This window comes from Cyprinodon tularosa, unplaced genomic scaffold (assembly GCF_016077235.1).
Source record: "Cyprinodon tularosa strain WSP-4 unplaced genomic scaffold, ASM1607723v1 ctg67, whole genome shotgun sequence".
NCBI lineage: Eukaryota > Metazoa > Chordata > Actinopteri > Cyprinodontiformes > Cyprinodontidae > Cyprinodon > Cyprinodon tularosa.
In genome coordinates this window covers 1897788-1912500 of record NW_024039418.1, presented here as the reverse complement: position 1 = coordinate 1912500, position 14713 = coordinate 1897788, and the positions used below count along the sequence as shown (strand labels likewise).

At 38.4% G+C, this 14713-nt stretch overlaps 1 protein-coding gene across 1 annotated transcript in view; it reads right to left on the bottom strand.

Annotated features, from left to right (window-relative positions):
* Positions 1–14713, bottom strand: part of itfg1 (integrin alpha FG-GAP repeat containing 1) — a 282738-nt gene that overhangs the window by 123683 nt on the left and 144342 nt on the right. The window contains exons 11-12 of the mRNA XM_038267323.1: positions 4210–4360; positions 772–880 (exon numbers count right to left, since the gene is read on the bottom strand). Of these exons, the coding sequence (XP_038123251.1) occupies positions 772–880; positions 4210–4360 (260 nt within the window). The remainder of the gene's footprint in view (positions 1–771; positions 881–4209; positions 4361–14713) is intronic.

Sequence of the window (14713 nt, the reverse complement as noted above, 5' to 3'; positions counted from 1 at the left end):
ATGTATATATGTATATGTGTGTATATATATGTATATATGTATATGTGTGTATATATATATGTATATGTGTGTATATATATATATATATATATATATATATATATATATATATATATATATATATATTTCCATTTACCTTATAACTTTTTAAAGACTATTATTTTTTTTTACTTATTTTGCTGTACATTCTGCATCATTGTTCTTCAGGCAAATATTGCCATACTGTCTGTCATACCATGTCCACCTAGATTACATTGGGATTGTGTAAAAATGTTAAAGTGTGCCGTATAACTTTTCAAGGCACTGTAAGTCCACATTGACTGATTCAGAAATAATACTTCAAAAAATAGAAAGAAATACAAATGTAATATTATTGAAGCTGAGAGCTTTAAACCCGGGGAAGAAGTCAGGCTATATATATTGGCTTTGGGAAGAAGAAGTTTAGTGCTTAAAATGTCCATTTGAACCTAATGGGTTTGGAATTGAACACAGAGCACAAATGAGCTCCAGTTTCCAGCACCGACTGAGTAACTGCAGACTAGAAAATCTAAATTGTATGACAGATAATAGTTACGGCCATCTGCTCTCTAGATTGGAGAAAAGACTTGCTGGTGTCTAATTGGTCTAGGAGGGGCTGCTACAGCAAACATAGGAACAAAACTAGAGTGTAATGTTCTTTTAGAGAGAAATAGACCTTTTTTTTGCTGTTCATATTGATCATTTTACACAAAGGAAGATAAAGAAAGAAATTCAGACCACTAAGTCACTTACCCATCACTTTAACAAAATAGGCATCAGCTTCAAAATTGTTCTTCAATGCATGGATCATTAAGTCTTTTTTCTCCTCTGTCTGGCTCAGGACGATCATGTCTAATATTCCCTGCAAACGCAGATAAGCGTACAGATAAGAAAGAAAACAAATGGTGAAGGTTAGCAGCAGTAATTAAACCCATTAAGACAAGGACATACTATGAACTGCAGTGTCAGGGGCACACAATATGAAATCACTGTTTAAACGGATCAGAGTCTATTAGGGGATGACATGAGTGACTGTCTTATGGTGTAATATTTTGCTAAGCTTCAGGTGCTGCTTTTAAAACGAGGATACTGTACTGAATTAAACAAAAATTAGACAACATAACACAGTCATAGGATGTAAAAGGGCGAAACAACAACTTCCAAATTGTTTAAAAGCTTTTAACTTGATTATTGACAGTAAACATTAAGCTGAAAAACCTTAAATTACCTCCATCTAAAATTAAAGATCACTTGTGAGGGTTGAAAATAAACAGTTAATATACAGGTGCTGGTCATAAAATTAGAATATCATGAAAAAGTAGATTGATTTCAGTAATTCCATTTAAAAAGTGAAACTTGTATATTATATTCATACATTACATACAAACTCATATATTTCAGATGTTTATTTTGTTTAATTTTGATGATTACAAATGACAACAAATGAAAGTCTCAAATTCATCATATCAGAAAATTAGAATATTACTGAAGACCAATAAAAACAAAGGATTTATAGAAATGTTGGCCAACTGAAAAGTATGAACATGAAAAGTATGAGCATGTACAGCACTCAGTATTTAGTTGGGCCTCCTTTGGCCTGTATTACTGCAGCAATGCGCCGTGGCATGGAGTCGATCAGTCTGTGGCACTGCTCAGGTGCTATGATAGCCCAGGTTGCTCTAATAGTGGCTTTTAGCTCTTCTGAATTGTTGGGTCTGGTGTATTGCATCTTCTTCTTCACAATACCCCATAGATTTTCTATGGGGTTAAGGTCAGGAGAGTTTGCTGGCCAATTAAGAACAGGGATACCATGGTCCTTCAACCAGGTACTGGTAGCTTTGGCACTGTGTGCAGGTGCCAAGTCCTGTTGGAAAATGAAATCTGCATCTCCAAAAAGTTGGTCAGCTGCAGGAAGCATGAAGTGCTCTAAAACTTCCTGGTATGTGGCTGCGTTGACCCTGGACCTCAGAAAACACAATGGACCAACACCAGCAGATGACATGGCACCCCAAACCATCACTGACTGTGGAAACTTTACACTGGACTTCAAGCAACGTGGATGAAGTGCCTCTCTTCTTTTCCTCCAGACTCTGGGACCTTGATTTCCAAAGGAAATGCAAAATTTACTTTCATCAGAGAACATGACTTTGGACCACTCACCAGCAGTCCAGTCCTGTTTCTCTTTAGCCCAGGCAAGACGCTTCTGACGCTGTCTGTGGTTCAAGAGTGGCTTGACACAAGGAATGCAACAGCAGAAACCCATGTCTTTCATACGTCTGTGTGTGGTGGTTCTTGAAGCACTCACTCCAGCTGCAGTCCACTCTTTGTGAATCTCCCCCACATTTTTGAATGGGTTTTGTTTCACAATCCTCTCCAGGGTGCGGTTATCTCTCTTGCTTGTACACTTTTTTCGACCACATCTTTTCCTTCCCTTCGCCTCTCTATTAATGTGCTTGGACACTGAGCTCTGTGAACAGCCAGCCTCTTTAGCGATGACCTTTTGTGTCTTGCCCTCCTTGTGCAAGGTGTCGATGGTCGTCTTTTGGACAACTGTCAAGTCAGCAGTCTTCCCCATGATTGTGTAGCCTATAGAACTAGACTGAAAGACCATTTAAAGGCTTTTGCAGGTGGTTTGAGTTAATTAGCTGATTAGAGTGTGGCACCAGGGGCCATCAATTTTGAACCTTTTCACAATATTCTAATTTTCTGATATGATGAATTTGAGATTTTCATTTGTTGTCATTTGTAATCATCAAAATTAAACAAAATAAACATCTGAAATATATGAGTTTGTATGTAATGTATGAATATAATATACAAGTTTCACTTTTTAAATGGAATTACTGAAATCAATCTACTTTTTCATGATATTCTAATTTTATGACCAGCACCTGTAAAACCATTTTTTTGTCTCGTGAAACAGAAACATAATAAAACTCTTGTCTGCACTCAAGGCAAAAAATATTCTATTTACGTAATGAGATTTATTCATTTTTAACAGATTGGTCTCATCCTTTTTTAAAGATGGTTGAAGGTCTTACGCTTCTGTAACCTTTTAAAGTCATAGTGAAGCTTCTGTTCCAACCGTTGCGTTTCTGAATTCTCCCGATTGGTGCTCAACTTTACACGAATACGTGAATAAAGTGAATGTGATTGGTCGTTTATCAAGGGGGCGGGATTGTTGTGGTGGAAGGTTCGCAAGTATGTTTGGTTGTGACCAGTTTGTCGGAGGCATCTTGCTAACCAGTTAGCAACTTAGTGCTAGCAGGTTCCCAATGGAAAATTCCATTGGGACCAAGTAGCACTAAATTGGTGACTTAGAAACGACGCTGTCAAGGAACGCTATGGACAGCGGAAACATGCAAGAGGAGGAGAGTTTAGTGTCGGAGGTCGTGGATGAGTCTCCTCCGTCATCCATTTTTTATTTAGAGGAGGAAAGCGGGGACACAGATGTTGTGGAAGAGGACGCCAGGGCGGCAGAAGCTTGGTTTGGTGTAGAAGGCTTCCAGCCGTACATGTTTGAGCCCTTGCCTCGCAACGCTGCCAGTTCTGTTAGCTCTACGCCTGCCGAAGACACAGACGTCCATCCCCGTGAACACTGGGACGCAACTCAATGGGAAAGGAAATGATTCTGATTTCAACCGTTGCGTATAATAGCTGCGACATATGAATCAAGATGCTATGACCGAAAAAATTGATTGACAGATGACCGTTGATATATGATTGGCCGAATTTAGGTGTTCAGGCTGACGTAGAAACTAACCGGCCTGCAGAAGATAACGAAAAAAAAAAACTGGATTTTTTTTTAAACTGAAATTTTCTACATTTTGGGACAATATCATCTGATAAAGAGTACATTTATATACATGTTTAAGCCAGAATGATTTGACATTTAAATATGACTTCCCTACGACTGTAAGACATTTTAAGCTGGATAAAGATGGCAGGCATTGCAAAAATAAAATGCTTGTAGAGGTAGGGCTGAAAATCAATATTTCAAGCCAAGAGTATTATTGGAATCCAGGGTAACACCTTTTTACATTTGTAACAGTAAAAACTTGCCCGAATATATTAAGAAAAACAATAAAAGTGATAAAAGTATATTAAAATAATGTAAACACTGAACTCCATATGTAAGAATCAAAATTACTAACTTGCCCTATAAAGGATTAATAAAGGTTATCTACTCACATCCTCATAGATGTCAAAGAAAGTAGCCATGACAGCCTTCTGGATTGCTCCCAGGTCCGTTTGGTCCCAGTGGATCCGAAACATCCGTCCAACACCAGCACAGTCGGGGACATTACAGGGAACGTTCTCCAACAGGAAGGCCCGCTGATCACTGAGAACAATAGACAAACACAGCATTTAATCAAGGCGTCTAACAAGGTGATACTTCGATCTGGTTTCATTTAGCTGCTGAATCATTGAATAATCCCAACAGTTTACAATCCATGCTATCTATAGACCAACTCAGGTGTGAAGCTAATCCCACCTGAAATAACGGCTCATCCAACCAAATTAGATCATTAGAATTCAGTGTATTTTTCTTTCCAAGGTAAATGTTGAGTTTAACAAATCAAAGCCTTTTCAGGCCATACTTTAGATCTTTAACAGCTATTGTATATAACCAAACACACGGTGTGCCGCATTTTGGTTATAACTAACTTGCACCCAAAAGAAGAAAGGCTAATATTCCCTTATTACTCCTCCATTAAGCTACTTCATCAGATCTAAAAGCTTTTATTTTCATTCTATTGCTGAGTATCTGTGGTTGGAAACCCATGTGGTGTTATTCTATGAACACAGACAGACTGAGATTGATTTTAGGAGAAATGAATTAAATCCCTACAGGTCTAACCTTCTTTTTTCCACGACGTTTACCTTTTACTTTGTCTGCTCAGAATGTTTCAACACCATCCTGTGTTTCACTGCGGAACTAAACTGACCTCTTTCTACTTCTATTTGAAAAATCCTGCTTCATTCTCAAATGTAGAAGTATATTTTAAACCTCTTCTGGCATTGATACAACTAATATAAAACCAAATATAATACCAAATGATTTTAGTAACTTCTGAGACTGCAAATCAGAGCTGTTGTCGCTATACTTAAAAAAACACAACTAAAAAGATAAAACAGCTCAATACAAAATGTAATTTGATATAATGCTGAATGTTAAATAATCTATACTTGTGCAAAAAATGCATATTACTGCAAAGATATTTTTCTAAATTTAACTTAAATGTAGCATTTCATGCACTGAATTAAAATGTTATGATAACCACACAAAAAAATAAAGTATTGAAAAGGTTTAAGGAAGAGAGTGTTAATTGTGTTAATTGCTTGGTTGTAAAACACAATATCTTAAATGTTTATCTTTTGTTTTTAAGATATAAACTAATAATGAGCAGCTTCAGAAAAACAGCAGTGTAACCTTCTTATGACAACACTGCGCGGCTTCAGGACTACTTTGCAGGTATTATTAAAATTGTACTTCCCATGATAAATAGGTACCTCTACCACACCAGGTTCTGATGGGTAAGTTAATGGTTGCAATGATCGAAAAAAGAGAAAAAAAAGCGTAAAAAGAAGCGTATGTGAGTGAATTTTATACCATTATTGTTCGAAGCATAGAACATGGTTTGCAAAAGGAAAAACCTTATCATTCTGGATTCCATTTTTTCCAATATTATTTACCAAACATATTCTTGGCTTGTAATGATTAGTAGTCAGTATAAAATACCTTTAATATATTAAGCTGGAGATATTAAGAAATAAATCTGAAAGCTGGCCAAAGACCAGTTAGCCTCGTGAGACCATCCTGATCTCGCGAGCTTTCAAGGTTTCACTCGCAGATCAGTCTGGAGACTCTCCGCTAAAGAAAATTTGGAGCCGTTCACCAAACGAACGTCCAATCAGCGTTGGCTTTGAGGCGGGTTGAGGTGTGACGCAACGAGAAGCGCGACAGTTCAGTCTAAAGAACATGCCGGCTTCAGCAGATGAAACTAGCGTTAGCGTGGCTATCGAGCAAGTTTTATCGGAATTACAGAGTATTTCTTCACTGAAAGAAGAGCAAAACGCTGCTCTGGAGGCTTTTCTCAGAGGAAAAGATGTTTTTGCTCTTCTCCCGACTGGTTTCAGCAAGAGTTTGATCTATCAATTGGCTCCTCTTCGTTGTCGCTCTGTTAGTACGTCATATGCTTCGCTGATCTGATTGGTTTATTTGACCCGTCTATCACCAACATAGGCCAATCAGCTAACCAGTATTTTCGCCCCTTCCCAAAATTACTTCTACGGAAGGTTCCCAGATGGATATAACAAAACCCTCAGCAATGCAGCTAATGGTTTCCAGAAGTTACAATGCTTTTAATTATGGTCTCCTTATGTCATACAGTTTATTAATACATGTTATGGATACAAAAAAAACCCTGTTTCATTTTGTTTTCTGCTTATTAATTAAGAAATAAATAATTTGACTGGAACCAAAAATGCTAATCTGCAAAACAACAATCTAAAACTTAAACCAGTTATTGACAATAGAGAGAGTTTACTGCAAAGACAGTCCGAAAAAATAAGCTACAGTAGCAGCCAATCAAATGACGGTTTAATTACAGCCCACTTCCCTGAAGCTCCCAGCAAAATTCCCTCCAACTTCCAGCCACGGGCCTTTTTACTCCCACTCCACCCTTTCACTAAATTACAGGGTCTGACCAGGAGATGACGCTTCTCTTTAGATTTAAATGTCCCCAGATCATGAGGATATTTTAGTACAAAGATTGATGTTTAAAAATGAATTGCAGTTGACCAACCAAGGACCACTTAAGGAAAAAGGGGATATTTTGAATGGCTACTTCTGCACAATCCATAACTGTGCAAGGTAGACTCTTCATGCAGAGGTTCACATTATTCTGTTACTATGAGACACTGAGCCTGACCTACAGCCTGAACTCTTCTACACATAACAGTGTCTAAATGTGGGTTGTGCAGATGTGCCACTTTCCTCCAAGGCTTATCCTGTCTTTGCACTGATTCGTGAACCTTTGCAACGACAGTTATGATAATTGAAGGTGGATCTCAAAAGACAATAACAGTTCTATTCCCTGGGATTCGGCATCACCAGCAATCAGTAGCTTGGAGCATACAGAGCATTGTGACACGACGTCATGTAGCATCGGGAGGTACAACAGAAATCACTTAAGTTCAGCCTGCTCCATCTGTGACCTCATTTTGTTCTCCAGAAATAGCTCCATCACACGTCCCGCTGCTACATGCATACAGGACATGGGACGCTCACACTCCTGCCTGCATAAACACATGCGTGTCTGCAGAGCAGCCTGCTGCAGGGTAAGGTGTGACATTTAAACATTTACAATAGGGGAACTGTTTTAAAGCTGGTCTGGACATTTCCACATCAAACATGCCCAGCGTGCAGGACTCTCTGTCTTTCTAAGGGGGACTGATGGATTTAGAGTACCGTATTTTCACGACTATAAGGCGCACTTAAACGTCTTTTTTTCCCCTCAAAATGTGCGGCGCGCCCTTTGGTGCGGTGCGCCCTATGTGTGTTGTAACTGCGACTTTTGAGACCACCTCATTGAGGAGATGATGAAAGAGTGGCTGAATGTAAGGAGACCAATGTTTTTTTTCCAATCATCACCATCGCTGTTAATATGTAACTCCATGCGTGCCCATCTCACAGCTGATGTGAAATGATGACATATGATATTAACACAAATGATAAAGGCTGGATGGATGAGGTGATGATGAAAGCGTGGCTGAGGCAGGTGTATGTGAGGAGACCAGGTGCTTTTTTCCACGCATCACCATCGCTGCGTGCCCATCTCACAGCCGATGTGAAAAAAAAGGTGAATCAAATGAACGCTGTGCTCGCTGTTATCCCGGGGGGTCTGACAAAGGAACTTCAACCGCTCGACATCGGTGTGAAGCGGCCATTTAAAGTAAGGCTGCGAGCGGCGTGGGAGCGATGGATGACAGACGGAGACCACAGTTTCAGGATAAGTGGAAGGCAGCGCCAGGCGAGTTACGCCACCGTTTGCGGATGGATTGTAGATGCTTGGACTAACGTGTCTGCTGGCTCTGTTGTTCAAGCTTTCGCAAAAGCCGGCATTATTTCTGAGGAGCTGCGCTGCACGGAAAGTGACTGACAGCGAAGAAGGGGAAACTGGCATGTCTGATTTAGCAGCTGTTTAATTCAGAAACAGAGGATGATGACTTTGATGGGTTCGATTAATACTTTGTAATAAATACATGAATAAAGCACAATCATACTCAGTTTTGCTCCCGCTCTATTTTTCTACCTGAAAACTTAATTCAACAGCAGCCTCTGGGCGGGTCTCCTCCTCTTCACCGCGGTGGCTGGCAGGTGTTTTTCATCTAAATAATCTAAATCTTGCAGCTATATTTGCTGTGATCAGGGGGAATAAAGTAGTTTTAATATGTTTTTAAGTGAGAAAGTCCACCTGAAAACTTAATAATTGCAGTCAGTTCATCCAGATTATCTATTTCTGTCGGAGCCGCTCAGACCCCCACATACCAGCGGTACACCGACAGTAGAAATCTCTTCATCAGCAGCCTCTAGGCTGGGCAGCCTCCGGGTTCACCGCGGTGGCTGGCAGGTGTTTTTCATCTAAATAATTTAAACTGCAGGCACCAGGATACCGGTAATAAAAGCGAACATATTCCGTCGGCAGGTTTCAGGATTTTAAGTTAATTTAGGAGTGATCACAGCGCTGTGTCATCTGCGATGTGTCTGTCTCACGGCCAGCTGCCAGGTTTGATTAATACTTTGTAATAAATACATGAATAAAGCACAGTCATACTCAGTTTTGCCCCCGCTGCATTTTTAAATATGCAGTAGAGGTATTTAAAGGTAGTAGAGGACATGTACCTGTATATAAAAAACGCGCCCTACTGTATAGTCCGGTGCGCCTTATGTGTGTGTTAAATACAGAAATGGGACACATAACTGAGAGTGCGCCTTTTAGTACGGTGCACCTTATGGTCGTGAAAATACGGTATATGTGTGAATGCAGGCACCTCCATGGAATTTAAAGGTTACCTGACAGCCCAAAAAATGGGTAAAATGTGGTACAAAACTATTGTTGGTAGAAAAATAGTCTAGTACAATAACTATGACTGATAAGGAAATTATTTCCTTTTACTGCTCAACTTTAGATGTCCACAAACAAAAAAGTTTGGAATTAGACTTTCCCTAATTTTTCGCATGAAACCTAAAGTGGAGTAGCTTTGTTTCCCTGTAAGTGACAACTCTGATATATCCTACTGATAGTTTAAGTCTAACAGCAAAAAAAAAATTAGCCAAAAACAACTTATTCCCTCTCTTCCAAATCTACAACTCAATAAAATGTATCGTCTGAGATAAAAGTTTAGTTTTTGTTGTATTTACAAAACACTCTTTGTTTCCTGTGAGTTAGGAGGAGGCTCTAAATGCACGCAGGGATGGAGATCTAGGCTAAGTATTTAAACTAAGGGGTGGGAACGTGGATCGATTTGTAATTGTCAAGTAAGCAGTAGAGAGACACGCTTGCCCTACCGGTGGATGCTTACTGTAAACTAACTCTGACGCAGCCTAACAGACTCTAACAGAGGAAATATTGTAGTCAGGAAATTACTGGAAAGGAGAAATATTGACAACCTCCACGATCCGGGAACAGATGCTTTATACCCAAAGTTAGATGTGTTTAAATTTGAATACTGGTAACAGCAGCTGATATACAATATTGTGTTTAAACAGAATTCAACTGTTTAGATGATGCAAAATATCTTAACATCAAAATACTTTATTCCATATTAAAATAATAGTTTGTTAAACTAGTTTTCCTCTAAACAGTATTCTAACACTTATACCATAGATTAATAGTACAGGTTGTGTCCATTTTTGTATTGGAAAAGCAGCATCTTTGCTTATAAAACTTCCTGGGCTATCTCTAGTTAGGCTGCTATAGGCTTAGACTGCTGGAGGACATAGGGACCCCTTTTCATCATTCTGCTTCATTCTATCTCTATTCTCCCACTCTGCAGAATCTGTTAGTTCAATCTCTAACGTTCTGCTCTCTCTGCTTTTCTCATAGTAGCTTCATCTGGTCTGTTCCTGTTTGGCTGTGACTCCATCCTGGAGAGAAATATCAGCTGTGCTGCTGCCATCAACACCTTTGTTTGTAGATGTTGGAGATTGGCCTGTTTTTCCAGTGTAGTCCTGTTTCTTCTGTCTCCTTGAACCCCAGTCGGCCTCAGCAGATGGCCGCTCACACCGAGTCTGGTTCTGCTTGAAGTTTCTTCCTGTTAAAAGGGAGTTTTTCCTCCCCACTGTCGCTACAAGCATGCTTAGTGTGAGGGATTGATTTTGAGTTAATGAGTCGATGCAATCAGCTGGTTTTGCTTAGATCGAAAACTTTGAATCAATTTGACTGCGTGATCTGGTGAACTGTAAAGTGTTGTGAATTGTCGCTATAGAAATAAACTGAATTGAATTGAAAACAAGTCCCATGAAGGCAAGAAGGACAGATTTGAGTTTTCAATAACTTCTACAAATGTGAAACGTTGGCTCATAGTTCAAAATGGAGTGTTTCATAACTGGTAAGGACCATATTTGTATTGTCATTACACCCCCACAGATTAAAGTGCAGGACTGAAAAACATCCAATTTTTCTGCTGGAATCTCTTTGCATCGACCCTAAAAACATTGTAGTATTGGAGGTATTATCCTCCACACATATAACAGAATGACTAAACATATATGATTGTAAAACTCAAGGTAAGGTTTTCATTTCCCCAAATCTTCCTTTTTCAAGGCTTTTCTTGGACTTTACAATCCGTGTTCCCTACATGCTGAAAGAAACACAGACGTCCCTTCTGTCTCCTTCTGGCACGTATGCAGAGACCTTCTCATTTAATCCCTAAGAGGGCTTTACAGCCTTAACAGGAAAGATTTAATTAGTTTTTAAAGTAACTGGGAGAGAAAAGAAGGAGTCATTATCTTTATGCTGAATGGCAGCGGTTGTTTAAGGAGGCAGCATCTCTGGTGGCTTTTGTAGGAAGACTGTGGCTCGTCTGTACGAAGAGGAAAGGAAAAAATAAAAGAAAGAGCAAAGGAATGTGTAAAAGCTGACTGCTTTACTGTGATTGAGTTTACAGAATGTTTAAATCTATTATTAATTAAAAGATCGGCAGAGATAGATTGGTCTGTCCTGGAGAAGCATGAGGACATCAGTGATTTATTATTTCTTTCCAAGATATGTGAAAAATGATACATCGTTTTACATTTTGCCTAACTTTCGCTTAAAGGAGGCACCTGTGGGCAACAAAGAAGAAAAGGTTGGACAATTGCACAGAGGACAAAGAGGACAGTATGAGGCGTCCAATATAAAGCTGAAAGTCATAAAAAAAAAAGAAATCTAATGAAATATCAAGACGTCAGATCGATTAAAAGCCAGACAGTAATGTTTTTCTACATGTTGTGTTGCTGAGTGAGAGATATCCTAAACAGGACAGCGCAGTTTATTAAACAGAATAACATTTGGTCAATATAGTGACAAAATGATCGGCCTTTTTTATCTGTTAGTAATTAACCCTATAATGCCAAATGTATCGTATTTGATACATACGGTTTCTGAAATGTTTTGCGTCTGACACCTTTTGCATAATTTAATGGTAAAAACTTTGCTCAAAATCCTATTGTACACAATCAGATATACCTGATAACTGAGGGCAGAAGACAACCCAAAATTATCACACTTATCGCATAGTAATAAATTATTAATATCAAAAATGTATTTCTGTTTTTTCTTTTTACATATTTTGTTAAAAGGCCAAATAAGGAATTCAAACCAAAAAAAGTAATTCTCTGTTTTGTTTTACTCTTGGATCGGGCTTTAAAGGGTTAACCCTGCTCTACAGAACAAAGATAAGAGGAGGAGAAAGTGTATGAATTTAGACTCTTTAAACTTTATCTCTTAAAATATTAACAAAATCCCAGTTCAACTCAGATATTACCTTCCTGCAAACACAGTAGAAGAAAAAAATTAAGAAGGAAGAGGGGCAAGGGTATAAGAATTAATTTCTTTATCAATCATTTGCAACTGGAGCTTTTACACATTAAATACATTTAAGTAAGGCAAATCTGGGATAAGATTAGTTTTATTTCATTTGACATCTGTAAACAATATAACAAAATGCATGGCCTATGTCAGTGTGTGGAGGTGTTTATCAATCAGTGATTGCATATCTTGAAAACAGAGAAACAAGATAAACTGATATACAAGTACAGGCCGTTTATTATATAAACTTTTGTCGGAGCAAAATTTGTTGAAAAACATTTCTTTCCCAACAGACTTTCTGTTCCCTCCTGGGAATCGGATTTTACGGGAGTTCATTGCTCCCCTCTAGCTCCCCCACTGGAGCCCTTATCAGCTCCTTATTGGTTCAGACATCACATCTCAGCAGTGCTAGACTACGCTCCGACTTTTTTGTGAAATCCGATTTTTTTTTTTGCGTTCCCGTTGATATTTCCAAATATATGCGACTTGTATGTGATCTCCTGTGTGAACTGCAGTCATACAACGCAAGTGTCCCCCATGCGCAGTAGAGGACGCAATGACATCACAGGCCAGTTAGCTCTGTGTTTACGGAAGTAAACATGGATGGTAGTGCCGGCGCACATCTAGCGATCTTTTCCAACCATAAAAACGCAATATTTTCAATATAGTTAAACATAAATACTGCTCTAAGCGTTATCATTCATCATGGTTGTTGTTTTTCTTGCCGCTTTTGCGTAGCAAGACGCAGAATGGTGACCTTTGTCGTTTATTACAGGGTACCTACAGCATGAGGCAAGTTAAATTCAAGACTTTTTAAGACTTTTTAATGCCACTTGAAATAAAAATTTAAGACCAAATTCACAAGAAACACAAGAAAAACCCGCTTGCGACAACTTAACCCAAAGGTTTATTTTAACATAAACCACTGCACTAATGTTGAAAATTTTGAAAACCCTTCCATACAGGAAGAAAGCTAAAAACAAACAAATGACGGATATTTTTAAATTTTTTTTTACTGAATTCACAAACTTTGTTTTAGCAGGGAACAAAACAAATAACAACATAACCAGTGCTAAGTCTTTTTTGCAGCTATTTTTCTTTGTATGGTTTTCTTAGTATGTTTGATTTGTTGATAAGTGGAGGCGTTGCAGAGACAAGGGTGGAACTAAACTGAGAAATACCGGCTGTTTCTCGGTAACTCCATTTTGACGTTTTGTGTTTCGTGCTTCGCATGTGCGACTCCACTGCCTTAATTCCCATCGTTCTGAGCTTGAATCTCTTCTTGCACAAAATCCACTGAGCCTCATGTATGTTCCCTGGTTTTAGCCATGGAGAAAACTCTTGGCTGGAGACAATTTAGTTTACATTTACACTTGCTCATATTTTCCAGACAAACAGTTAATGGTGCATCTCCCAAATGTGCCGGCCACAACAACGCTTTTATTGGTTCCGCTATCGGGACGGAACCAATAATGGCGAGCCGTTATTTTTTTTTATAATAAAAAAATAAATTGTCAATTTTAACGTTTTATTTAGATTACAAAAATAAATCGTAATTTAAATAATCCTATTTATGATGTTTTAAAAATTAAGACCTACGAAAGACTGATTAAGGACATTTTAAAACCAATTAAGGCCTTAGTTTTATTTTGAAGAATTCAATGCCTTTTAAGGCTTTTTAAGGACCCCCTGTATTAATGACGTTCAGGTCGGATGAATGCGACCTGGCCGTTCACACACAGGTCGCATTTGAATAGATCAGATTCATATCGGATTCAGGACCGCAGAGCCAAGTGGCCTCGGTCGGATTGTAAAAAATCGGATCTGTTGGTCAGACTGCCATGAAAAGATCAGATCCAGGTCGCATATGGGCAAAAAAAATCGTATTTGGGTCACTTCAGGCTGCAGAACGTAGCCTTAGACATCTGAGCTGATTATTAGCAGCAGCCCTTCTCTGCTTTTTGGTAAAATGATTTCTGAAGTCAGTTGTAAGTAAAAACAGAAACAATCTATTACCCCGTTCTGCATGGTTCTGTGTATTTCACTAACAATAAAGTGTAAATGGGTTGGTTGATGGTATAAGTCATCATTAGGGACAAGTAATGCAAATAAATAACTGCAGTATAAGGAGACATGCCACATGTCATGAAGGCAGAAGGGAGTCATATACAGCTCCTCCTCTAAGCTTCCTCCAGCCTTGTTCTCATAGATTCATCTGGAGATTTCGCTTAATGTTTTGCCAAAAAGGATTAGTGATAATGATGTTCACAGTTTTATGGACCTAATCCATAGTGAAAAAAACTATAGTAAAGTTAGCACTTTAGTATGGTGCTAATTTATGATGGGCTTCTGTTAATACAGTACACTGCTAAACTGAGCTCTAAATAAGTCATTTATTCTTAGAATAAGATTTTTTTTCTTAAACTGAGGAGGTAATGAGACACTTTGATAATAATTTGATAAGACAATTTACATTTACAATAAGAAAAATTATTATTTGAGGTGCATATTATCTAATTATCTTCTTTTAGGAGTAAAATAACTGATTCCATTTGGCAAATAATCTTATTTATCTACTGAAATTAAGGTAAATACAACTAATTCAATTCATTACATAA